General features: G+C 44.2%; 1 protein-coding gene across 1 annotated transcript in view; it reads left to right on the top strand.

The window, feature by feature from the left end:
- The window catches only part of arfgef3 (ARFGEF family member 3), an 85,860-nt gene that overhangs the window by 18,583 nt on the left and 41,115 nt on the right, over positions 1-26,162 (top strand). The window contains exons 9-22 of the mRNA XM_061745067.1: positions 471-575; positions 1,532-1,656; positions 3,140-3,387; positions 3,476-3,588; positions 3,714-3,846; positions 5,816-6,387; positions 7,505-7,857; positions 14,313-14,479; positions 14,561-14,726; positions 15,593-15,697; positions 17,138-17,353; positions 20,723-20,833; positions 21,812-21,962; positions 22,886-23,203. Coding sequence (XP_061601051.1) covers positions 471-575; positions 1,532-1,656; positions 3,140-3,387; positions 3,476-3,588; positions 3,714-3,846; positions 5,816-6,387; positions 7,505-7,857; positions 14,313-14,479; positions 14,561-14,726; positions 15,593-15,697; positions 17,138-17,353; positions 20,723-20,833; positions 21,812-21,962; positions 22,886-23,203 — 2,883 coding nt within the window. The remainder of the gene's footprint in view (positions 1-470; positions 576-1,531; positions 1,657-3,139; positions 3,388-3,475; positions 3,589-3,713; positions 3,847-5,815; positions 6,388-7,504; positions 7,858-14,312; positions 14,480-14,560; positions 14,727-15,592; positions 15,698-17,137; positions 17,354-20,722; positions 20,834-21,811; positions 21,963-22,885; positions 23,204-26,162) is intronic.

The raw sequence follows: 26,162 nt of genomic DNA, 5'->3' as shown, positions 1-26,162 counted from the left end.
AAATAGTGGTGCACTGTTTTAAACGGCTGGAAAGTGTGAAACCCTGAATGTAAATTTACCATAAAATGTGATCTGATCTTCATCTAAGTAACAATAAAAGACGAATTGGGGGGGGGGGGGGGGGTTCCTTTAATCTGTATCTTGATTTATCTGAAGATAAGTGAATATTATTTAATAACGTCATAGAGCCGCTCTGTGTAGCATTACCACTTCTGACCACATGGGGTCATACAGACCTGCCGAGCCCACAAAAGCTCTTCTCAGGACACAAACTAATGCGCGGGGACGGTCCAGCACGTCCTGGGTGAGCGGTCTGTCCTTCCAGAGGTGCGTTTTGTTAGACACTCACAGTCCAGCCCCCACCAGGTCAGAAGTGATATTTCTACATGGAGTGGCTTTAATTGACCAAGCAAGTCTGACATTTGGGATATGAAAAAGCTTTCCTCATTTGTGCATTTTCACTTTCTCAGTGATAATCAGCTCCTGCAGCTGCTCTACCTGGAGTGTATCCTTTCCATGCTCAGCAGTTGCCCTCCCACAATGCATCTGTCCAGAGGTTTCACCGACCTTGTGTGGTAAGACTTGAACGCATTTATTATTCTTCACAAGCTGCCACTCGATTGAAGCAGCTGGGCAAACATAATCACACAACACTGTTTGATTTGGTACACAGGGTATCAAGCTGTTAATGGCGCGGCGTTTTGCTCTGCTCACACAACCAAACTTACTGAAATTCATGGTTATACAACTGTTTTTGGCGCCAGTTCACGACAAAAGTCATCTCAATGAACCAGTTCAGAACAGTCCAGTTCTCTCCAATTATCTTCCAGATCAATGTACAGTAAATCTGTTCATCCCATGTAATCCACTAGAGTTCAGATTCAAAGTGTATGTAAGAGCAGTTCATAAACAAACCAGCTGAGGAGCAGCACAGATGTGTTCATTCAAGTATGAGCACTGCAAAAACTCAAAATCTTACCAGGAATATTTGTCTTATTTCTAGTTAAAATGTCTCATTTTTAGTTAAACAATCTAATTACACTTAAAACAAGAGTCATTACCAGAAAAATAACCTGTTATTTGACAATTTTCACCTGTTTTAAGTAAATTTTCACTTGAAATAAGTAGAAAAATCTGCCACTGGAACAAGATTTATCTTCTCATTACAAGCAAAAAAATCTTGTTCCACTGGCAGATTTTTCTACTTATTTTAAGTGAAAATCTACTTGAAACAGGTGAAAATTGTTGTTTTTTTCCAGTGATGAGTCTTGTTTTAAGTGTAATTAGATTTATTTTACTAAAAATGAGACATTTTAACTAGAAATAAGACAAATATTCTTGTTAAGATTTTGAGTTTTTGCAGTGAGGTGACTGTGGAGAGGAAAACCCCTGACACTGATGAGAACTGGACCGGTAGCAACGAAGGACCAACGCAGAGACATTAGTCCAAGGACTGATAAAGTCACTATTCCAGTCAATAATAGTTTATTATTATTATTAGAATACTAACAATTTCCAATGTTTCTCCCAGGAAACAACTGTGCCCGTCCTTGGTGGCTATCATGGGAAACCCCGTCAATGACAAAACCATCACTTCTCATCACGGCTACATGGGAGCGCCGGACCGGGACCGGCTCTCGGAGAGATTTGGTCAAGGTAGAGCCCAGTTCTGCAGCCACTAGGCTGCCACCCCTCGTATAGAAAGATTGAGTGCAGATTGGATAACTGCTCACTGATTTTACATTCGTTGAGCTTGGTGGCTGGAAAATCAGGTTGTGAAAGTTGCCTCCAGAAATCACCTGGGGACTTTTTATTTTGTTAGGTTTTGAAGGCCAGTGTTCATTAAACCGTGTCCTAACTGCATGCGACGCGAGCGAGCGTCAACGACAAAATCAATTCCATTGCTTTATTTTCTATTGGACTGTCCTAACTGGCCGCAGCGCTGCGCCATTTTGAGCTGAACATTTGTTGGATGCTCTGCTTCTATTTCCTTCCTGTCACTCGCGTTGAAAGCCGGTTGAAAGCGCTGTAGGAAACGGTCACGGATGAGGAACGGCTGATCCAGTTAGTTGAAATGCGAAGTTATCTCTATGATACCTGGCTACATTGTATGTAATTTCTGGTAAAGAAATATAATTATAAGAAATAAGAATAAGATAATGGGATAAGATAATAAAATGGTAAATGGCTTACACTTATATAGCGTTTTCCAGCTGTGCTCCTACAGCCCCAAAGCGCTGTAGACGTTCACCCACACACGCACACATTCACACACACCGGTTGTCGGCGGAGCTGCCATACACAACGACGCTGGCCTGACAACCGGGAGCAACTGGGGGATTCAGTGTCTTGCCCAAGGACACTTTGGTGGAACACAGGAGGAACTAGGGTTGGAACCACTGACCTTCAGGTTCATGGGCAAACGCTCTACCAACTGAGCCACCTTCCGACCTTAAGATAATATTTTTTTCTGCCACTTTATTGAGGTTTTTGTAGTGAAATGGGGAGGAATCATAGAGACAACTTCTCATTTCAACTAACTGGATCAGCCGTTCCTCATCATGACCGTTTCCTACGGCGCTTTCAACCGGCTTTCAACACGAGCGACAGGAAAAAAATAGAAGAACATTTAAATATCACAATATCAAGCTTGTTTTCTGTTTATAAAGTACAAACGTAGGAAGATAACAAGTACTCACCCATCTTTTACTTATCTCTTTACTATTTTAGGAGTTCTTTTAGGAGTTTCTTTCAGGAGCGCACGGACGGGTAGTGCTGTGAGTAAAGCCTGATTTATGGTTCCGCGTTAAATCGACGCCGTAACCTACGCCGTAGGCTCTGCGTTGGTGTAACGCGGAACCATAAATCAGCCTTAACAGGCGAGTTTCAGCTGTCAATCAAAATAACGTGGGGGCCCATAACGCTTTCAGTGTGGACAGAGAGCGTCTGATGCCACGCAGTGCAACGCGATAGTCGGACGCTCGCGTGCAGTTAGGACAGGCTGTAAGGATGTGTCCATAAGGAATTTTAGTGCAGCTAGAAAAACTTATTTAACAACTATTTCTGTATGTAGAGAAGCTTTTCCACGACATGATTGTAGGGGTCCAGCTTCACCTCCATGTCGTCTGTGGTCTCCCAGGCCTGAGCCAGGAGGTGGACTCCTTCAGCGGGGGGGTGTCGGACCAGGGCCGGGGGTCCGGCTGCTCCTCCAGCGCCCCCGCCAGGATCGCCCCCGTGGTGCGAACGGTGTGTTACATCGCAGCAGAGCTGGTGCGTCTGGTGAGCTGCGTGGAGTCCATGAAACCGGTGCTGCAGTCGCTCTACCACCGGATCCTGCTGTACCCGCCCCCCCAGCACCGGACCGAGGCCATCCGCATCATGAAGGAGGTGGGAGGAGGGGGCCGGAGTACAGCTCACAGAGGGGAGAAATCCAACAAAGGTGGGATGAATGTTGATCTGTTTGCGTTTGTTGCAGATTCTGGGCAGTCCCCAGCGCCTGTATGACCTGGCCGGACCTTGTGTCGTCGAGCCAGAGACCAGAAAACGCTCCTTCTCCAAGAGGAAGTCCCACCTTGACCTGCTCAAACTGTACGGCGCTTGTCTTTTTTTGTCCTGCTTTATTTCCACTTCTCCATCAATGAAGTCCTGAGTCATTTTAACTGACGTGGAACAATTTGAGCGTAATATTTCTTTGTTTCCACTTCCTGTGTCAGTGTGATGGACGGGATGACCGAGGCTTGTATGAAGGGAGGCATCGAGGCGTGTTACTCCTCTGTGTCGTGTGCGTGTGCACTCCTGAGCGCGCTGGATGAACTCTCACAGGGCCGGGGCATCGAGCGTGAGCAGGTACGAGGACACGGCGGTTTGGTTTGCAGCACGTTGCTTTGAACGGGAGAAATTTTCCACAATTTCCCAAGTTTGGAGTCAGAACTCATTTTACGAACACAACTGTCTTTTGTATTTTTGAAAGAATCATTCAGTGTCGTTCAGCCTTAAGAAACCTGTCCTTGCCAAATGCAAGGGGGAAACTTGTCGGTGTATCTTGTGATGTACACTGTGCACATGACTACTACAGTTGTTGCAGGAAAAGAGATGGAGGGAATTTTGTATACAGTAATCCCTTGCTATAACACGGTTCACCTTTCACGTCTCGCTGCTTCACGGATTTACATTGTGCATCGTGTTCTGCATTCTGATTGGCTAAACAGTCTCCCCGCTTCTTCACTTCCTGTGTCAATAACCTTGGTTGCTTAGCAACAAGCTGAGAATGACCAATGAGCTTCAGCAGCAGCTCAAGAACGGGATGAATCGTTCATTACAGTCTCAGATATAATCCATGGTTTCATGTCGGTTTATAAGAATCTTTTTGCCCAGAAGAAAAAACAGCGACAACAACGACCCATAACTATTTTCATCTCTGGAAAAAAGCACACCTGCAACGCGGCTTTAGGAGAAAAAGACGCTACAGAGCGAGTCAGGATGCAGCAGCAGGGAAATACACGCCAGTCACTATTTGTCCTACTGTCCTTATTGTAATTTTTTGTAATCATTTTTAATTTTCTCACATTCAAATCCAATTACTCGGGTTGCGGCGGGGCTGATCTCCGCAATTTGAGGCCTTGTATAATTGTAAAAAAAATTATTTTTGGAACGTAACCCCCGCGAAGAACCAGGGACTACTGTATTTGTAGATCCCAATTTCAGACCGTGTGTGGTTACCCTCATGCAGTTTTTAGGGACATGAACAAAGACGAGGTTATAGGGTTAAATCAAGGCCCAGAGAAAGACTTGGGGAAGAGTTTGTTTGTTTGTTTGTTAAAGCTTTTCTGGGAGCAACTGATTTTGAAGATATGAATAAAAAGTGAGAAGCAGAAAGTTTATCACATTAAAAGGTAGGGATGCCCCGATACCATTTTTTTCACACCGAGTACGAGTACTTTAATTTGTGTACTTGCCGATACCGAGTACCGATACGATACTTCTACCACAAAAATAACAAGGCTAAAAATGCAATAAATTGGAAGACAGGTTTTATTTGCAACAGATACATTCAATAAAAATAAATAAAATGAGTAGAATGACTTTTTTAAACAAAAAATAATCTTTCTTTTAAATAAAGTCTCCACTGTCTTCACATTTAAGAAAATATCAAACATATAACATATCAATGAAACATCATATCGCGGCTCGAGTGCGTCGAGAAGACGGATAAATCCTTGGTCTTCTCCAACTGACAGTGGCTGCTCATCCAGCGCTATATATAGTAGTAGTAGTAGTATATAATGGGTTAGAGCCTCCGATATTTTAACTTGTCTCTTGCCATCGTCGGTCTCTTTTGCAGAACCTGAGCCAATGTTGCTGTTGTGTTCTTGCAGTAGCATTAGTAAACTCTGTATCCTCAGCTTTACGATGCGTCTTGAGATGTTTTATCAAGTTGCTGGTATTAAACGACGTATTCTCCTTTCCTCCTCTTGACACCTTAGCAGCAGTAGCTTTAGTCTGTCTTGCTTCTTTCATCATCTCTTATTTTGAAATATGTCCACACTGCTGACGTCCCGCTGCATTCATTGTTTCTATCTTTCCTGAAACGGCGCTGCCAGTCTCACTCATGTATCACTCTCTTCTCATCACCACGCTGACTGCAGCTCAACATCTCCCCCTAGAGTCACTAATCGGTAACTACAACAACAATGAAGTGGTATCGGAGGGGGAATTTTTGCGAGTACGAGTCTATGAGAGCAGTATCGGCCCCGATACCAATACTGTTATCGGTATCGGGGCATCCCTATTAAAAGGAGTGTTTTTCTTGTCGCAGGCTCGGCTTCTCCTCAGACGGCTGGACGACCTGAAAGATGGAACAGAGTCGACGCGCGAGTCCATGGAGATCAATGAGGCCGACTTCAGGTGGCAAAGACAGATCCTGTCTTCGGAGCAGCCGCAGTGGGACGCCAGTTCCTCCTCCAACATGGCCGCCGGCGGGCCCAACGAGCGCAGCCCCGACATCAGCATCAGCATCACCACGGAAACGGGCCAAACCACTTTGGATCTGGAGATGGGGCACCTCGCCACGGCCACAGAAGAGTCCGGGGACGGTGCTGGCCTCCCCTCGCCGTCTTCCTCAGGCGGGCCAGAAGGAAACAAGCGCGAGCCGAGCAGGAGGCCGGATAAGGGAGGGGAGAGGGAGGAGCAGGGAGGAGTCACGGGCCAGGCCGAAGGACGGGGAGAGAAAGGAAGGGCTGGAGGGGAGAGGGGAGGTGTAGTTCCTCCCGACGTGGTGCAGCGGAGTCACGCGCTCGTCTACCCGGACATCACCAACTTCCTGTCTGTGGAGTCCAGGACAAAGTCGCACCACGGAGGAGGATCACGATACAGCGAGAGCAACTTCAGGTACGTTGGAGCCCTGAGAAGGACAAGGCAGCCGGGGAGTAGAGACCAGACGGCAAGTACGTCTTTGGAAGGAGTTTGTCTGAGATAAAAGGCTTAGGCCCCGTTTACATGTAGCAAAAACAGTGGCGTTTTCATGCGTTTTGGCCGTTCGTTTACACAAAAACGAAGCTCAAAGTCACCAAAAACCATCATTTCTGAAAACTCCGGCCAAAGTGGAGATTTTCAAAAACTCTGTCTTCACGTTTGTTTGTGAACGGAGGGAAACGGACATTTAGGCTTCAGAACGTCACATTATGCAACAGAAACGTCACCACACTGCAAAAACTCAAAATCTTAACAAGAATAGTTGTCTTATTTCTAGTTAAAGTGTTTCATTTTTAGTCAAAAAAATCTCATTACACTTAAAACAAGACTCATCACTGGAAAAAAGTGAAAATTTACTTGAAACAGGTTGAAAATTGTCAAATAACAAGTTATTTATCTGGTCATGTGTGCAACCTGTGTTTACAATTTGTTTGTCCACCGTCAATATTTTCTTGTATTTTACTTGTTTTATATTCTAACGTCACACTTAAAAGTAACTCCACTTCTCTGTCACTCCAAACGAAAGACTCTCGTTCATCTTGGAAGTAACTGGAAGTTACTTGTGTCATTTGTTGACGTTTTTTTCCAGGATTCTGATTGGCTAGCATGACTTTATCTTCTCGTTACACTGCCCCCTGTAGGTTTGGCTGCTCATAGCACCTTAACAGCTTATTTATGTGGGTTCTACTACCATGTCAACACATTTCCATGTGTAGAGATCAAAAGTGCATTTTGCTAACATTTATTTTTACTCTTAGTTACATATTTCACAAACTGTATAGAGTTAGTGCTTCGTTTGATTTCTTCATCAAGACCATTCCACAAAGTTACCCCAAAGAAATACATTGTATTTATTTTTTTTATATTAAACTATTTCTGTTTTTGAGAAAACAACGTTGGTTTTCAGTCATCCAGAAGGTCGACTGCTCTGTGAAATCTGTCATTTATCAATTATCTGACCAATCTCTGTGTTTTAGCTCTGTGTTTTGTTTGTTATGGTAATGATGTCAAAACTGCGCGTGTTGTCTCTCAGCATGGAGGAGCAGGACCTGTCTCGGACAGAGTTTGACTCGTGTGATCAGTACTCCATGGCTGCGGAGAAGGACTCGGGCCGCTCCGACGTGTCCGACATCGGCTCGGACAACGTGTCGCTGGCGGACGAGGAGCAGCAGACCCCCCGCGACTGCCCGGGCCACCGCTCCCTGCGCAGCGCCGCCCTGTCCCTCAAGCTGCTCCGCAACCAGGAGGCCGACCAGCAGAGTGCCCGGCTGTTCCTGCAGTCGCTGGCGGCGCTGCTGCCCCGCCTGCTGGGACTGAGCAGCGCCGCAGAGGTGGACCTGTCGCTGCAGAACTTCTCCTCCACCTTCTGCTCTGGACTGCAGGCTGGTACGAAGGGGCAGTGTGTCTCTGTGTGCTGTGTGCAAACATATTTGCTAAGATGCAGAGGGTGGATCAGTGTTTGCTTCTGCTACTAAACAAAGGATTTGTGGGAATGTCAATAACATAAATTGTCACCAGCAGGCTGAAAAAGTATAAAAGGCAATTTAAGTAAATAAAGGTAAAGGTAAAAGTAAGGTAGAATGCTTTATTTTGATTTACCGGTAGAATATTTTTGTACTACATAACTGTAATGTCTGTTGGACTTGCTGTGGTGGCCCACGAGGTAAAGACACTTTGGCCCATACACGGCCCACATCTGCAGTCTCTTTGGGTCAACCCCGGCGTGGCTCCTTAACCTCGGCGTGGCTCCTTAACCTCGCCGTGGCTCCTTAATCTCGCCGTGGCTCCTTAATCTCGCCGGTTCTCCAGCCGAGAGCCTTTTTTACGCAGTGGCAAGTTTGTGTACGCTCAGACCAAAACCAGAGGAAGCTTTGAAGCTCAAGTGATTTTACACCTGAAAGGCCTGAAAACATCCTCAGAACCCATTGAAACGTGTCTGGAAACGTGCGGCTGCAGCATTTTCATTTCAGCACTTTGAAAGCAGGAACCATCTAGTTAGGGCCCGAGCACTGAAAGTGCGAGGACCCTATTGTATCTGTGATGTTTATTATTATTATTATTATTATTATTAGGGCCCGAGCACTTGCAGTGCGAAGGCCCTATTGTAATTGCAGGAATTATTCTTCTTCTTCTTCTTATTGTTCTGACAAAAGGAAGGCCTTTTTGCCCCCCTAAACGTGCCCAAAAAGTCACCAAATTTTGCATGCAAGTCAGGCCTGGCGAAAAATTTGATATTTAAGGGTTTGCATTAATGGGTGTGGTAAAATGGCTCAACAGCGCCCCCTTGAAAACTTTGTGCCTCAAGCCCCACAATGCGGTTTGTCGTACATGCACGAAAATCGGTACACACCTGTATCATGGGACAACTTAAAGAAAAGTCTCTGGGCGTCATGTCGAGAAACCGAACAGGAAGTCGGCCATTTTGAATTAATCGTGTCACTTTGGCGCAATTTATGCCATTCCTTCGGCAGTTAATATGGCCCGAACCATAACGTGCCCCCAAGTGTGTTATACATCAAAATGTGCGTCTTCATCCTGCGACAACACGCATTACTTTTCTCTTTCAAAAGCGTTACCGTGGCGACGCTAGACGCCAAAAAGCGCGCCCACCCTTCATCTGGTTGGTTCAGACCGAAAAAACTTTGCGCCTCAAGCCCCAGAATACGGTGTGACGTACATGAACGAAAATCAGTACACACCTGTATCATGTCGCAACTTAAAGAAAAGTCTTTTGGCGCCATGGCCGAAACCGTACAGGAAGTCGGCCATTTTGAACATTCTGAATTAATCACGTAATTTTGGAGCAATATATGCCATTCCTTCGAGAATTAATACGGCCCGAACCGTATCGTGAACCCAGATGTGTTATACATCAAAATGTGCGTCTCCATCCTGCGACTACACGCATTACTTTTCTCTTTCAAAAGTGTTACCGTGGCGACGCTAGACGCCAAAAAGCACGCCCCCCCTTCATCTGATTGGTCCATATTTGATAGTTCCCCAAAAGGCACCAAAATTGGCACGCAAGCCAGGCCTGGCGATAAATTTGATATTTCATGGTTTGCATTAATGGGCGTGGCAAAATGGCTCAACAGCGCCCCCCGGAAAACTTCTCAAGCCCTACAATACGGTTTGACGTACATGCACGAAAATCGCTACACACCTGTATCATGTCGCAACTTAAGGAAAAGTCTCTTGGAGCCATGGCTGAAACCGAACAGGAAGTCGGCCATTTTGAAATCTGATTGGTCCATATTTGATAGTTCTCCAAAAGTCACCAAATTTGGCATGCAAGACAGACTTGGCGATAAATTTGATATTTCATGGTTTGCATTAATGGGCGTGGCCTAACGGCTCAACAGCGCCCCCTAGAATCCTTTTCTCTGCCATAACTTTTGAATGGTTTGACATAGGAAGTTGTGGGTGGTGTCATGGGACTCTGTATGGAGTCTTTGAGCTTCGTTGGCCTTAATTAGCCCCGCCCCTTCTTCTGATTGGTTGTCCCTTTTTTCTGTTATAACTTTTTAATGGTTTGACATAAGAAGTCGTGGATGGTGTCATGGGACTCTGTAATTAATTCTTAAGCTTCGTTGGCCTTAATTAGCCCCGCCCCTTCTTCTGATTGGTTGTACCTTTTTTCTGCTATAACTTTTGAATGGTTTGACATGTGAAGTCGTGGGTGGTGTCATTTCTGATATGCTTATGGGGGGCGGTGGCCGTGAGTGCGAGGGCCCGTTCATCGCTGCTTGCAGCTTTAATTATTATTATTATTATTATTCTCGCCGTAAATAAATTGCCTTTTTGGAGGCCTTAAAATGCTCGAAAACTCACCAAATTTTGCACACGCTTCCAGAGTCGCGTAAAATTACGTATTTTATGGGCGACAGGCATGGGTCCACAAGAATGGGCTCTATAGCGCCACCTATTTTATGTTTTTTGACGAGCCCCACAATATGGTTTGACTTACAGCAATGACCTTTATGTGAGTATTATATTAGACAAAGAGCTACAAAAAAGTCTTTTGGACCCATGGTCTAAGTTACACAGGAAGTCCGGCATTTTGAACAGAAAATGTCATTTTTTATGAATTCTGATCATTTCTAGGCCTCGTACTTTAACGAACTCCTCCTAGAGATTTTATCGAATTGGCTCACAACTTGGTTTGTATAATCTAGACACATGGCCGACGCTAAATTGCGAAGCTTTTAAGTTTCTGCCAGAGGGCGTGACCGTAGTGATCCGGCGAAGTTTGAGGTCATTTTTAAGCTTCGCCATCAAACATCAATTGGCTGTAATTCAGCAATACATGATTTGATGTGGTTGAAAACATATGTGCATGATTGTAGACTGAGCCTGAAGACATCTATGGTGGAATATTCAGGATCGGTTGTAGCGCCACCTGTTGGCACCAGGAATTGTCATGTCTTCTAGTTTGCATCTGTGCTCCAAACGAGATCAGTTTCTTGATCTCAAAGTTGGTGAGATAATAGGTAAGACATTGACGATGACTGACAGAGAAAACTGTAAGTTCTTATCAAAGGGCGTCGCTGTCAGAGGTTGTCAAATATCGGGGTCTCGCCATGAACATAAAAGTTGTTGTAACTTAAACATAATTGGTCAGAATGAACCCAAATTCAATACATGTAATCAGGCTTGCATTCTGAACAAGTGGATATGACAATCTTGAATGAACTCCATAGCGCCACCTTTTGGTCAGGTATACATTTTTCATCAAATGATGTGCTTTAGTTGCTGTTTGGTTTATCCAATCTTAATGTAATTGACACATTTGATTGGCAGTAGGTCCCTTGTTGACCGTGTCGCGTATCGTGGCCGTAATTTGAAAGGAATTGGCATTTTTATGTCACTCTGTATTTCTGGTAAAATATTAATTAAAAATCAGAGATTTTGTGTAAGTAAAATTAAATGGCAGTTTCAGATAGCTTACAACAGGACTAAAAAATCATACACTGGAACATATTATTTTCTGAGAACTCCGTCACTCTAAAAATTAAAAAAATGAACTAATAACATAAAAAGCTATGTCTTTGTCACAAAATGTCAAAATTGACATCCGACTTCATAGATATGTTGTTTACTATAATGAGAAAATATCTTGTGAATTTCATAAGCCTGAGTGGGACCGTTGATTTTCTATTAATGTTTATGTTAAATTCACTGGATTCTTAACTCTGACTGACTGCCTGCAGCGGGTGACAGCCAGAGGAGAGTAGAGAAAGGAGGGGTGCTCCCGCGGGGGACGGAGGGAGGGGTGGGGGGTGGGGGGGGGGGTTGTTATGCGCGCGCATCTCCCGCGGGGGGGCGGGGCATTGGAGCTGACGTTCAGCGCGGCCGCCATCTTGGATAAGGTACCGACGGCCATCTTGGAGAGGCTGGCAGAGATTTAGTTATGAAACAGGACGCTGTCACACATTAAAAATACGTACTTTTATGCTGAAAGACTTTGTATTATGCTCTTTTACAAAGACATGGTATGGAATATTGATAAATGTATAAATTAATTAATTGTATAAAGAAACAAGTTTGATTGTTCATTTGAATTTATTTGAAGGGGAGAGGGGTGTGTTGTTGTATTTATTTATATATATTTATTTATTTATTTGAGAGTGAGAGTGAACTTTGTAATATTATAAGTCCTCTTGGCTTACTATTCCTATCCATTTTTCATTGACTGTTTTTTGTTTTTTTTTATAGCAAAAGGTGCAAATAAAAATATACACCGTCGGAATTCGGAAACTGATGATTATTTCTTCATCCACTGCATCTTTCATCCACTGGTGCGTTCAGGGACAATTGGAATTTACTCAATTTGGCGAGAATTGACCATTGTGGTTTCTCCTGTTTAGTGGTGTGATGAGTGATATCTAAATATTGTAATCTTTAAAGGAGCTTGAGGCTCCTTTTAAGAAATGAGACTCTCTAGCGCCACCCTTCACCACGACGGCCGTCGGCGGTACTGCAGCCAACAGTGAAGCCGGCACGGGAGAACGGGGAGAACGTGCATGCAGCGTCATGTGACGTCACATCCGCAGGACAGCGCGGGAAATTCCGGGCACAATTGCAGCACATTTTGCAGCACACAGCCTGTTCAAGGCAAAGGAGAGATACACTAGAGGGCTCATTCTTTTTGGTTTGGAACGCTTCATCTGACATTATTACTAGAAAACTTAAAACGTATACACATTTTTTTCATAAATCCTGCCTCAATCCTGCCTCATGCTCCTTTAATTACCAACTTCATCTAATTAATGTTTTTCATCTAACCTCAGTAGTGTGAGATATTATTTCAATGGGAAACTGCACACAAACTCAGCGGCGGTTGGTGTTGTTTTTCCTATGGGCAAGCCAGGCCTGGCGATAAATTAGATTTTTCATGGTTTGCATTAATGGGCGTGGCCTAACGGCTCAACAGCGCCCACTAGAATACTTTTCTCTGCCATAACTTTTGAAAGGTTTGACATAAAGAGTCGTGGGTGGTATCATGGGACTCGGTATTGAGTCCTTGACCATAATTGGCGAAAATTAGCCCCGCCCCTTCTTCTGATTGGTTGTCCCGATTTTCTGCTATAACTTTTGAATGGTTTGACATAGAGAGTCGTGGGTGGTGTCATCACATTCTGTATGGAGTCCTTGACTTTCATTGGCCTGAATTAGCCCCGCCCCTTCTTCTGATTGGTTGTCCCTTTTTTCTGCTATAACTTTTGAATGGTTTGACATAGGAAGTTGTGGGTGGTGTCATGGGACTCGGTATTGAGTCCTTGACCATAATTGGTGAAAATTAGCCCCGCCCCTTCTTCTGATTGGTTGTCCCTTTTTTCTGCTAAAACTTTTGAATGGTTTGACATAGGAAGTCGTGGGTGGTGTCTTTTCTGATATGCTTATGGGGGGCGGTGGCCGTGAGTGCGAGGGCCCGTTCATCGCTGCTTGCAGCTTTAATTAAATGTTTGTTCTGCTGTGAGTTTTAACTCCAGCATTTTAACTCACTTTAAACTTTCTGGCTAACCTTCTTTATGCCTTTGGCTGCGACTTACAATCCTCAGATTCTGGGAAGCAAAACCCTCGTCTCCTCTGCAGTAACTGCTGTCCTCTGTCATGTTTCTCTTTCTTCCTCTATTACTTCTTTGTCTCTCTCTCATTTCCAAAGCCTTTCTTGCTCTTTCCTCCCCTTTGCTTCACCCCTTCTCCACCACCTTCTTCTCTTCCAAGAGGACACACATCACACTTGCAAGCAGATTCAACGTATACCGTATTGCCACGAATATAAGACGACCCTGATTATAAGACGACCCCCTCTTTTTCAAGACTCAAGTTTAAAAAAAGACTTTTTGAACACCAAATTACATTTTTATACAGAAAATAATTACAGTACATCTGAAACAAATGATTATAACAATGTATTCGAGAGAAAAAGCATGTTATTTTGCCTCATTCAAATCATCAAGTTTGCATCATAACTTCTCTTCAGCTGCCGGTTAACCTGCCGATCTTCCACCCACTTTTCTCCAGATTGTCGCTACGTTTCTCCTTTTTCTGTTATCTTTTGTCTTATTTTCTTCTCTTTTCTTTCTTATCGCTATCTTTTATTTTTCTTGTTCGTGCTACCGCTATTTTTATTTTTATTCTTCGTGACAGGGGTTTGCTTTGGCCTGGGGAATTAAGTTCAGCATTCGCTTTAAAGATATCTGGCGCCATCTAGCGTTGTGAATGGGTATAATGTCTAGACCCCGAATGTAAGACGACCCCCACTTTTTCAGTCTTATTTCAATGCAAAAAACACTCGTTTAGTTATAGGCTCGCTGATGGACTTTCCTCCTCCTCAGGTGGGATCCACTCTCCGGGTTTCGAGGCAGGCGACACTCTGAGCTGCCAGTCCCTGATGAACGCCGACGGACTCTACCTGGTGTCGTACTACGCGCTCCTGCTCAACCTGAAACTCTGCTGCTGCGATTACTACAGACGACGAGCACTCGCTCCCGTCCCCAGCCTGGTGAGCACGGCGTCCGAGTCCGACCCCAAACCCAAACCCAGCTGTGCGCTGCATCGTTCTGCATCTGCTTTTGTCCTGCAGAAGGAGTTTGTGCATCTGGTCCAGAGCAGCGGCGTCCTCGTGGTGCTGTCCCAGGCCTGGATCGAGGAGCTGTACCACCAGGTTTTGGAGCGTAACCTGCTGGGGGAGGCCGGCTACTGGGGCTCCCCGGAGGACCGCGCGCTGCCCCTCATCACCATGCTGACAGGTGAGTCCAGTCATCAGAAAGACAATACTCTGGTTCCAACCAGGTTTTAAAATACAGTAAACAAATCCTCTGATGAACAACATTAATCGTGTGAACTTTCCTAAGTGTGTGTGCAGAGGATGATGAGAGAGGCCGCTTTGTTTTTCACACACTTCAATAATTGTAATTTGTTTGTTTTCAATAGGGCTGCAACTAACGACTATTTTAATAGTTGACTAGTCACCGACTATTGAAACGATTAGTCGACTAATCGGATAATTAGTTGTTTTTTTTTAAATTTAGTATGAGGTTGCTTTAATTATGTGGCAAATGATAATAAACAAGAAAGATGGGCACTAGAGCCCTGCTATAGCGGGACTGTTTTCTTCATCCTGCTCCCGCCCGCCTCTGCAAAACTCTGAGAATTCATGCCCGCACGGCGCACAATAATAGAGATGCATTGATTTAGAAAATCAAATGCTCCCAAACTTTTGAAGTTTTATTACGTGCAGCTCCTGAGACGCTATCGTGCTGCGCAAATCTCGGCAGAGATTGTATTGAAGTGAGACGTGTCACTCCGTTGGAAAAACACGTCTGGCGACATTTGTAGACAATGGAATTCATTGTCGACAATTTTGATCATCGATTTTTGTCGACAACGTCGACGAATCGTTGCAGCCCTAGTTTTCACCTGCTATGAGATGCATGTTTGCTTTGTTGCAATAAGATCCCTTTTTTTTTTTTTTAAATGCAAGTATTGAATTATAATCTGGGGGGGGGGGGGGGCAAATAACATTTTAATTTATTTTTTGTATTTATTTGTTTTTAGAAATGACCTCGGATGAGTAACACTTCAAGCCCTTTCTTTCCCGCCTTCCTCCTCTCAGATATCGACGGTCTGGGCAGTAGTGCGATTGGCGGTCAGCTGATCAGAAGGCCGGCGAGCAAACCCATCGGCTGTGACAAGGAGGCCGGCGACACCGTGACTGCAGGTCAGGAGGGGGTTTTCACTCTGACACCATGTAGGTCGGCTCAAAAGCCTTCTGGACACGAGTACGCTTCACTCGTGTCAGTACGAGGAGGAGGCGGAGCTGACGCCGCTGGGACGAGGGGGGCTCTGCTTTTGTCTGTTTATTGTGTTAAAGCTCTAAGAGCCAAATTCGACCCCCCTGCAGGCGAATTCCACAAGTTTGAGCTTAAAATGCTTCACTTCCACTGTACGGAAGAGTATTAGGGCCATGCAGGAGAAAAACTATTTGAGAGGGGAAGATTTTTTTTTTTATTGTGCACTTCGAGAAAAAAGTCCAAATGTCGATATTAATGTTGAAATACAATTTCGAGAAAAAAGTTGAAATTTTGCCTTTTTTCTCAACATTTCAACTTCATTCACGAAATTTTTACTTTTTTCTCAATATTTCGTCTTTTTTCTCAAAATTGTACTTCAACATTAATCTCGACATTTGGACTTTTTTCTCGAAGTGCATAATTTATTTAATTAATTTAATTTGTGTACTTGCCGATACCGAGTACCGATACGATACTTCTACCACAAAAATAACTAGGCTAAAAAATGCAATGAAAAGTGCAATTTATTCGAAGACAGGTTTTATTTGCAATAGATAAATTTAATAAAAATAAATAAAACGAGTAGAATAACTATTTAAAAAAAAAATAAATCTTTCTGTGTAAATAAAAAGTCTCCACACTGGCACTGTCTTCACATTTAAGAAAATATCAAACATATAACATATCAATGAAACATCATATCGTGGCTCGAGTGCGTCGAGAAGACCGTGAAATCCTTCATCTTCTCCAACTGACAGTGGCTGCTCATCCAGCGCTATAAAACGGGTTAGAGCCTCCGGTATTTTAACGGCCCGTGGGTTTTCTCTTTCCATTGTCTGTCTCTTTTGCAGAACCTGAGCTAATGTTGCTGTTGTGTTCTTGCAGTAGCATTAGTAAACTCCGTAAACTCAGCTTTATGATGCGTCTTGAGATGTTTTATCAAGTTGCTGGTATTAAACGACGTATTCTCCTTTCCTCCTCTTGACACCTTAGCAGCAGTAGCTTCAGTCTGACTTGCTTCTGTCGTCGTCCCTTATTTTGAAACATGTCCACACTGCTGACATCCCGCTGCATTACAGTAATTGTCACTATTTTGCCTGAAACGGCGCTGCCAGTCTCCCTCACATATCACTCTCTTCTCATCACCACGCTGACTGCAGCTCAACATCTCCCCCTAGAGTCACTAATCAGTAACTACAACAACAATGAAGCGGTATCGGTGCGTGGTATCAGAGAATTTTTGCGAGTACAAGTATATGAGAGCAGTATCGGATCCCTAATTTGAACCCGCCACCATTTCTACTCACCCCCCCAGCATCAGCAGCTCTGAGTAACACCGGGTTTGGTTGTGTTCCCAACTTCCCCAGGAGCCGTGTTTTCTCGCTTCATCCTCACCGGCGTGTGGAAGAACCTGATGGACGTGCTGTCCACGCCGCTGACGGGCCGCATGGCGGGCAGCTCCAAGGGCCTGGCCTTCATCCTGGGGGCCGAGGGCCTGAAGGAGCAGAGCCAGAGGGAGAGGGACACCATCTGCCTGAGTCTGGACGGCCTCCGCAAGGCTGCCGCGCTGAGCTGCGCCCTGGGTGGGGTCAACGTGTGAATGTGTATGAATGTTGGTGGTGGTCGGAGGGGCCGTTCGGCGCGATATGGCAGCCACGCTTCCGTCAGTCTGCCCCAGGGCAGCTGTGGCTACAGATGTAGTTTACCACCACCAGAGAGAATGTGTATGAATGAATAATGATCTCTGTAAAGCGCTCTGGGTGCCTTGAAGGGCGCTATATAAATCCAAGTCATTATTATTATTATTATTATAACACACACGTCAGGAGAACTGTCACCTCACCCGTCGCTCGTTTTTTTTTTTGTGATCATATGTTTTTAGTTAGATTTCTTTTTTTTTTTAATTATAATCGGTGCCATCCACAATTATGTCAAACAAACATTATATTTTCACCCCCTTCCAAACCCACTCCTCGGACCTAAGCACTCGATGAAAACAATTAATGATTAATAATGAGGAAAACAGAACAAAAAAGATAATATAATAATAAAAAAAAAAAAAAACGGACAAAATAAAACAAAGGCAAAACACAGTAATATCAAAAACTGGACAAGGATAGCTGCAACAAGGTAGTCTATATCAATATTAAATACATCTTTCAAGTTTGGCTTTAATTTGATCTGCTGCAATATACCAAAATTGGGGCTGTAGATATTTCCAGATAGATAATATCAAGAAAAGTCAAATACCAATGGGAGATGTTAAGCGTGTGTGGTGGTTTCCATCTTACTGCAATTATCTTTTTTGCTGCGGTTAGGCCAGCAAGCAACATTCGTTTTTGACATAGTGAGGCGTTAATTATGGATAAATTATTTAAATTAAAGTGTTTGAGGGTTTACTGGAATATTCTGTACTGTTATGGAGGATAATGCAGTTGCAGCAGGTTGCAGAAGTTTGCAACAGGTTGGCATTCCCAGACCATCATGAAGGTTCCTGGTTTATTCTGAGAGCAGAATGTACATAAAGAGCTAACCAGGATCTTCTTATGGTAAAGCTTGCAAGGTGTTAAATAAGTTCTGTGTACAAATTGATAATGAATAAGCTGATGATCTGGGTTTCTGAAGGATGATATTATATTAGTCCATACATCATTCTGTCGCTGGTTTTTAATGGTGTTGCCGTTCAGGCTGCAATGAGCATCTCTGCTTCACGGTGAACCTTCCCCTATACTACTGGAGATGCTGGTGGAGATTTTCCTCATTAGTCTTTGGCTCCAAGCCCCGTCTCTGTGTATAATCACTCAGTTCTCCAGGTCCTGTTGCTACGTATTGAGTCAAGAAGGTAAAGACATGCAGAATGAGAGGGTTTTTAGATCCCCTGTAGCCGTTCTGGCAGGGTTGTAATATTCATCTCTGCTGTTTGGATGGCTGACCCTCCACATGAACCCTGAAGCAGCCGGGGATGGAGGAGGCTGAACTGCGGGAGTCGTATCAGGGCTGCGGGCAGTTTTCTGCTTCCCAGCACGGCTCCACTTAACGCCAGGCAGAGCCGAGGGCTGACGAGTCGGCCCGTGTGAGAGCTCCTGAAGCGTTTAATGTGATCAAAAACACGAATCTGAACAAGAGAAGCCAAGAACAGAGAGCCTCAGTACTTTAAGTCTTCCTGCTTCCGTCAAAATGTTCAGCTTTTAATTAGGGCCTGAGCACTGACAGTGCGAAGGCCCTATTGTATCTGTAGGAATTTTCCTTCTTTTTTCTTTTTCCGACGAAAGGAGGGCCTTTTTGCCCCCCTAAACGTGCCCCAAAAGTCACCAAATTTCGCACGCAAGCCAGGCCTGGCCTGGCGGAAAATGTGATTTTTATTGGTTTGCATTAATGGGCGTGGCCTGATGGCTCAACAGCGCCCCCTAGAAAACTTTGTGCCTCAAGCCCCACAATACGGTTTGACGTACATGCATGAAAATCGGTACACACCTGTATCATGTCACAACTTAAAGAAAAGTCTCTTAATCGTGTAATTTTGGCGCAATTTATGGCATTCCTTCGGCAGTTAATACGGCCCGAACTCCATATTTGATAGTTCCTACTTTCTGCCATAACTTTTGAATGGTTTGATGTACAGACTCGTGGGTGGTGTCATCGGACTCAGTTTTGACCCCTTCACCTTAATTGGTGCAAATTAGCCACGCGCCTTCATCTGATTGGTCGATATTTGATAGTCCCTATTTCCTGCCATAACTTTTGAATGGTTTGACATAGAGAGTCGTGGGTGGTGTCATCTACTAAATGTCCAGGCCTGAAGAATCTACATGCAAGTCGTACAAGCTTCCACTGCAGCCTGAACGTGCACAAGGGCCCGTTCATCGTTGCTTGCAGCTTTAATTTTACTTTTATTTTAGAACTTGATTATCAGGACAAACCCAGCAACGGACCAGGGTTGAGGTTATCACCACGGAAGGATATCTAGATACCAGGCCTGTGTTGAAAAAATCGATTTTCCAATTCTAAATCGATTTTCATTCATTCCTAAAAATCGATTTGTATGTCTAAAGATCAATTTTTTTTTTTCATCATTACATTTTCGCCTGGTGAACTTTAATCCCAGTAGTCACATCATTTAATGTGTGAATTACATATATTTACTCTAGCGTGTATGGTTTCTTCTGTTATCGGACACACGGTTGGTCAACACATACCTGAAAAATTCCGGGTGCTTCATGGCACACTGTCTGGTGACAAGCTAAAATGATTTGTTTACTGCATGAGCTGTTGCAATTTCTTACTTTTTTGGCACTTTAAATGGATATTGAAAGGCCTATTTGAGTTATTTAATACATTTTTAATAACACTAACCCAAATCAATATCGGATCGAATCAAATTCTAATAATCGATTCTGAATCTTAAGAATCTGAATCGAATGGATTCTTGACATTTGAATGGATCCCCAGCCCTACTAGATACAGAGTAACACCTGGTGTCCACTGAGCATTGACGTTTTAAGTGTGCCCTTAAAAGTCTGGATGGATGGATGATGGATGATGGATGGAGGATGGATGGATGGATGGATGGATGGATGATGGATGGATGAAGGATGGAGGATGGATGGATGGATGGATGGATGGATGGATGGATGGATGGATGGATGGATGATGGATGGATGAAGGATGGAGGATGGATGGATGGATGGATGGATGGATGGATGGATGGATGGATGGATGGATGGATGGATGGGTGGGTGGGTGGGTGGGTGGGTAGGTGCGTGGTTGGATGGATGGATGGATGATGGATGGATGGATGGGTGGGTGGATGAGTGGAGGATGGATGGAGGATGGATGGAGGATGGATGGAGGATGGATGGAGGATGGATGATGGATGGATGATTGATTGATGGATGGATGGTACATGAATGTTTCCTGACACTGATTCTGTGTGTGATCCGTGTGACCACCAGGCGTCGCTGCCAACTGTGCGTCTGCTCTGGCCCAGATGGCTGCAGCCTCCTGTGTCCAGGAAGAGAAGGACGAGAAGGAGGCGGGAGAGACGGGAGACGCCATCACACAAGGTACCGAGCAGACGACAAAACTGCCCCGGGACACACTAACGGGTTTTCAGTTGATCTTTGCTCGAATGTTTGAAGCAGAAAAGCTGAAAGACAAAGACGGTCATGTTCTCATTATAAAGACAGATTCTTAGTCTAAACTCGTCAGTTTTGTTCAGTTTTGTTCTGATCAGGAACTCTCTGGAAAGATGAAGCTGGTGCTGCGTAAAGAGGTGGAGCTTCAGTGACATCTCGTGACGTTTGCTGGAAAGCAAAGTCATTACTGAGAGTTACAACACATTTCAGGCCCACAAGCTTTTTAAATATAGAGCGGAGATGTTTAAGTTCTGCAGCAGACATCCTCCGCTTCTCCTCGCAGTCCCGTCTGGATCTTCCAGTTCTGGGTTTCTCTGAAAGTCACTCAGCTGCTCCTTCATGTCAGGGACGTTTTAGCTGCTGGGATTATTCACTATTACAGAAAATCTAGCAGGAATCTCCTAAGCAGCAAGCTCCAAGCAGCAGAGAAAGAAAACAAATGAGCAGAACCCTGAATGGAGGAGAGCCGCTCTGGATGTTACTGGAACATGGTCTAAATAAAACTGACTTGGCTGCGAGATGTTATTAGCGATTAGTGAAGTTGATATGAAGAATCATGATGACCCTGGAGATGAGTTTCCTGACTCCAAGCTGCTAAAACGGTTTTCAACATAAAATCATCAAAAGAAATCAAATATCACAAACATTTACAGTCTGAAGTCACTGACAGTTTTTCAACTGGAACGTTTTTCTTATTATTACTTTTACTACTCTGTTATGTGAGATATTGAATATTTTCTGAATCGTGTTAACGAATCGCAGCCAAATGGTGTGAACTGTAAACTTCTTCTCTCACCTGGATCAGTTGTTCCAAGAAGTTCCTGCAGAACGGAACGCGGATTTCTCATCTTTTCCGTTAAACTTGAGTCTGTTGCGTGTGTGTGTGTGTGTGCATGCGTGCTGCAGTGAAGCAGCGCGTGGAGCAGCGTCTGGAGCAGATGGGTCGTCCTCCGGGGGTCCGGCTGCACACGGCCCACGTGCTGTGCATGGACGCCATCCTGAACGTGGGTCTGGAGATGGGCAGCCACAACCACGACTGCTGGCCACACGTCTTCAGGTACACACACACACACACACACACACACACACACACACACACACACACACACACACACACACACACACACACACACACACACACAGAGCAGTGGACTTTTTTTATGCGGTTTTATGGCTCTTTTCCACTAGTACCTACTCAGCCCTACTCGACTCGTCTCCCCTCGGTTTGGTTCTTTTCCACTAGGGCTCTAACGTGCCGAGTAGATACTTTTCTGTAACTATTCTGCCGAGGGCCTAAGCGGCTGAGTCGGCTGTATCTGACATCATCACACTACAGGCCACTGATTGGTCGGGGGGTTGGAGTCAGACGACTGAGTCAGGAGGAGGAAATCAGTGAAAGAGACTCTGACGGATTCTTGTTCATTTTATTCAACCAGCAATGGCAGTGCAAAAGTCTGTTTCATGATCCAACTCTGAGGTGCAGATGTTCATAAACCTGGTGCTGAGGAGAGAATTAAAAAGGGATCTAGACGGAGATAAGGAACGACCAGATCTACCAGGAGCTCTGTCTCTTCATAGCTGCTCACGGCTCCAGCTGACTTTTAAGCAGCGCTGAGACAAACAAAAAAAGTGTTGCTGCTTGAACACAAGCCACAGACCCAGCAGCACATCTATCATCTCCTCCAGGTTCTACATCTTTAGTGTTGTTGTCTTCTTCGTTTAGATCACACAAATGTAACAGCAGCTTCACTCCAACCTCCTACTTCTGCCCCAGGAGCTGAATTGTTATGGAAAAGAAACTAGGCCGAGTAGAGCCGAGCTGAGTAGGTACTAGTGGAAAAGCTCCATTAGTGTAATTTATATGTAGAACCGAATTATTTGAAGCCCTACAACTACAACATCCATAATGGGCTCAAATATAGTTCATTCTGATTAGAAAATTTTGTTTTAAACTAAAAAAGTAAACGAAATGTCTCCCAGGGTGACGGAGTACGTCAGCTCGCTGGAGCACACCCACTTCAGCGACGGCTCTCTGCAGCCGTCCTCCCTGACCACCATCACCCAGCAGAGCCAGCAGGCCGTGGACCTGGGCCTGGAGCTGAGCTGCGAGCCCAGCACCGAGGCGGCCGAGCTGAGCCTGAGCCGACCCGTCATCCAGCCGCTGTCCATCCAGGAGCTGCTGAGGGAGAGCGGGCGGGGAGGCCGGGGGGGCCGCGGCCTGGACCTGAGGACCGGCAGCCTGATGACGGGCAGCAGCGCCGCCAAGGCCGTGTGCACGCTGTCCACGCAGGCCGACAGGTACGAGGTGTTATGGGATACTTTTCTGGATGTGCATGCGCAAATGTTTTGGTATCTTGGGAGTGTGTAAGTGCAGGGCAGTTGTAGTGTTGGTAGTGCACGAGTCGTGAGTAAAGTCTTGGAGTAATTCATTTAGCAGTTAAAATTGGTAGCTGAGAATGGCCACTGGTAATTATAAAGTTCCGCCGCCGTTTGATGAGAAAAAGTCCTACGAAAGTTGGAAAAATGAAGTTGAAATCTGGAGACTTGTTACGGACTTGGATAAAAAAAAAAAGCAGACTTTTTCTCTACTGTTCTACTCTAGTTATTAAAGTTGAAACTTTAAACCTTTAACCCTTGTGCTATCTTTGGGTAAAAATGACCCAATTCTTCTATCCTTCTTCCCTCCTGCCATGCTCTCTCCTTCCTTCTTCCTTTTTCTTCCTACCTCCCTTCCATCATTCGTTCCTTTATTACCTTCTTTGCTTTTCCTTCCTTCTTTCCTTATTTTATCCATTCCCTCCTTCTTCCCTCCCTTCTTTCTTTCCTTTTTTCCATTCCTTCCTCCCTTGCTTCTTTCCTTTTCTCCCTTCTTTCCTTTTTTTCTCCCTCCCTTCCATCTTTTCTCCCTTCTTTCCTCCCTTCCATCTTTTCTCCCTTACTTACTACCTTTCCTACTTCCTTCCATCTTTTCTCCTTTCTTCCTTACCTCCTTCTTTCATTCCTTCCATCTTTTCTCCCTTCCTTCATTCCTTCTTTTCTCCCTTCACCCTCCCTTGACCCAAAGACAGCACAAGGGTTAAATGTTAAAGCCATTTAAAAAGCTACTGTTCTACTCTAGTTATTAAAGTTGAAACTTTAAACCTGGTTAAATGTTAAAGCCATTGGAAAAAAAAAGGTAATATTTTCTTTGCATGTTTTTTTTCTTTAAAGAGAAAAGGGGAGTTTGTTATGGGATACTTTTCTGGATGTGCATGCGCAAATGTTTTGGTATCTTGGGAGTGTGAAAGTGCAGGGCAGTTGTAGTGTTTATAGTGCACGAGTCGTGAGTAAAGTCTTGGAAAACGTACAGTTGTCGGAGTAATTCATTTAGCAGTTAACAGGGTGTGTGTGTGCATGTGTGTGTGTGTGTGTGTACCACGAGGGGGCAGCAGACCAGCACAGCTCCCTCTCTATCTGCACTCATCTCTGAAATGATGGAGGTTTCAGAGTGAAAAACGGGAGGAGCTCTCAGCTCCATCACTTCTTCTGAGAGTCCACTGGGAACTGAGATTAAATCCAAGATTTGATGTTGGATAACGTCATTGTGCTGTCACGTGTGCAGCAGCAAAGTGTGTGTGCGTGCATGAGCATTCCTGCTGCAGAAGCTTAACACATGTAGACAGCCCATTTGAATACAGGGTTTGTGTTTCTGCCCGTTCCAAGGATCAGATCTTATGTAAGCAGCTGTCTGGTTTGCTTTTGGAGGGAATGATAAAATAAAAAAATAAAAAAAGACTGATCTTTTGGAACAGAAGGACTGAACACATTTACAAGCTGGAAGTGGCACGTACATGTAGTAAACACTGCACCGGTCTGTCCACAGAGAGCACAAGGCTGGGGCCACTGAATTTCAGTAACACTGAAAGGACCTTTCAAAGGAGACGTGACGTGAAGAAAAGCACCTTTTAATCAGGTCTTTACATTCCCAGTCATAAGTTTGTTGGAGGGGGTGGAGTCAGACCCCTATTCAGTTGATACAGTGGGGCAAAAATGTATTTAGTCAGACACCTGTTGTGCAAGTTCTCCCAGTTAAAAACATGAGCGAGGCCTGTAATTTTCATCACAGGTTTATCTCAACTATGAGAGACAAAATGAAAAAAAAAATCCAGAAAATCACATTGTTTGATTTTTAAAGAATGTATTTGCAAATTATAGTGAAAAATAAGTATTTGGTCAATAAAATAAGTTAATCTCAATACTTTGTTATATACCTATGTTGGCAATGACAGACCTTCGTATGTTTCTTACGAAGCCACTCCTTTTACGTTACTTATTTTAGCAAGGAGTTTACCAATTAATTCAGTAAAAATCCTACAATGTGATTTCCTGGATTCTTTCCCCCCATTCTGTCTCTCATAGTTGAAGTGAATCTATGATGAAAATGACAGGCCTCTCTCATGTTTTTAACTGGGGGAACTTGCACAATTGGTGGCTGACTAAATAGTTTTTCCCCCCACTGTATATGTTTTAAAATGAACAAAAGTTCTCCATGCTGCGTCTAAAAATGCTGATGATGTTCAAAATAAGAAACTCTTTTGTGAGTGTGTGTGTCCTAAAAGAAAAACATAATCACACACACATTGCTACCCAATGAAGCAAACATAGTGAAATATAACACTCATGTGCTCAGAGCCATAACTATCCACATTACGCAAGATCAACAAAGCTATTTAACCATAGGCTGAACACGACTGTCTGGCTTAACATTCATCACATATGATTATGTAACAGGTTGGCCTGATGGTTTTATATTGCAGAGCAAAGCAGCAGAGTAAAAGACAACCATATTGCTGCTTACCTGTGCCACTGCACAGCTCTGAATTTAAAGGGCAAAACGGCCTGGCTTGGCCTTGAATGCATTTATTATTTCAGAGTCAGAGTCCAGTTTATGCGTGCTCTTTTTCAAACATGAGCAACGAGAGGCTCCTCAGTCTCTCTGTGAGCGTCGTCGCTCTGCTGACGCTCTGATCCTGTTGACAACTGAAAAAAGTCTCCACAGAGCAACTTGTAACAGGCAATGATACCAGAATACAAAGCAAACGGTTAATCTTGGGGAAAACATCTTTGTCGCAGGAGTCTAAGACTTCAATAATGGATGGGAACTCATGTCCGCCATCCACCCTCCATTTGATGAGTTGCTAATAGCCTAGATTTATAATACAAAATGTTAGTAAGACTATAACAAAAACATTTATTTTTTTTAAATGCATCACATTTT

Source organism: Cololabis saira, chromosome 17 (genome assembly GCF_033807715.1).
Source record: "Cololabis saira isolate AMF1-May2022 chromosome 17, fColSai1.1, whole genome shotgun sequence".
Classification (NCBI taxonomy): domain Eukaryota; kingdom Metazoa; phylum Chordata; class Actinopteri; order Beloniformes; family Belonidae; genus Cololabis; species Cololabis saira.
The sequence above is the reverse complement of the archived record's forward strand: the minus strand, read 5'-3'. Positions and strand labels throughout refer to the sequence as shown.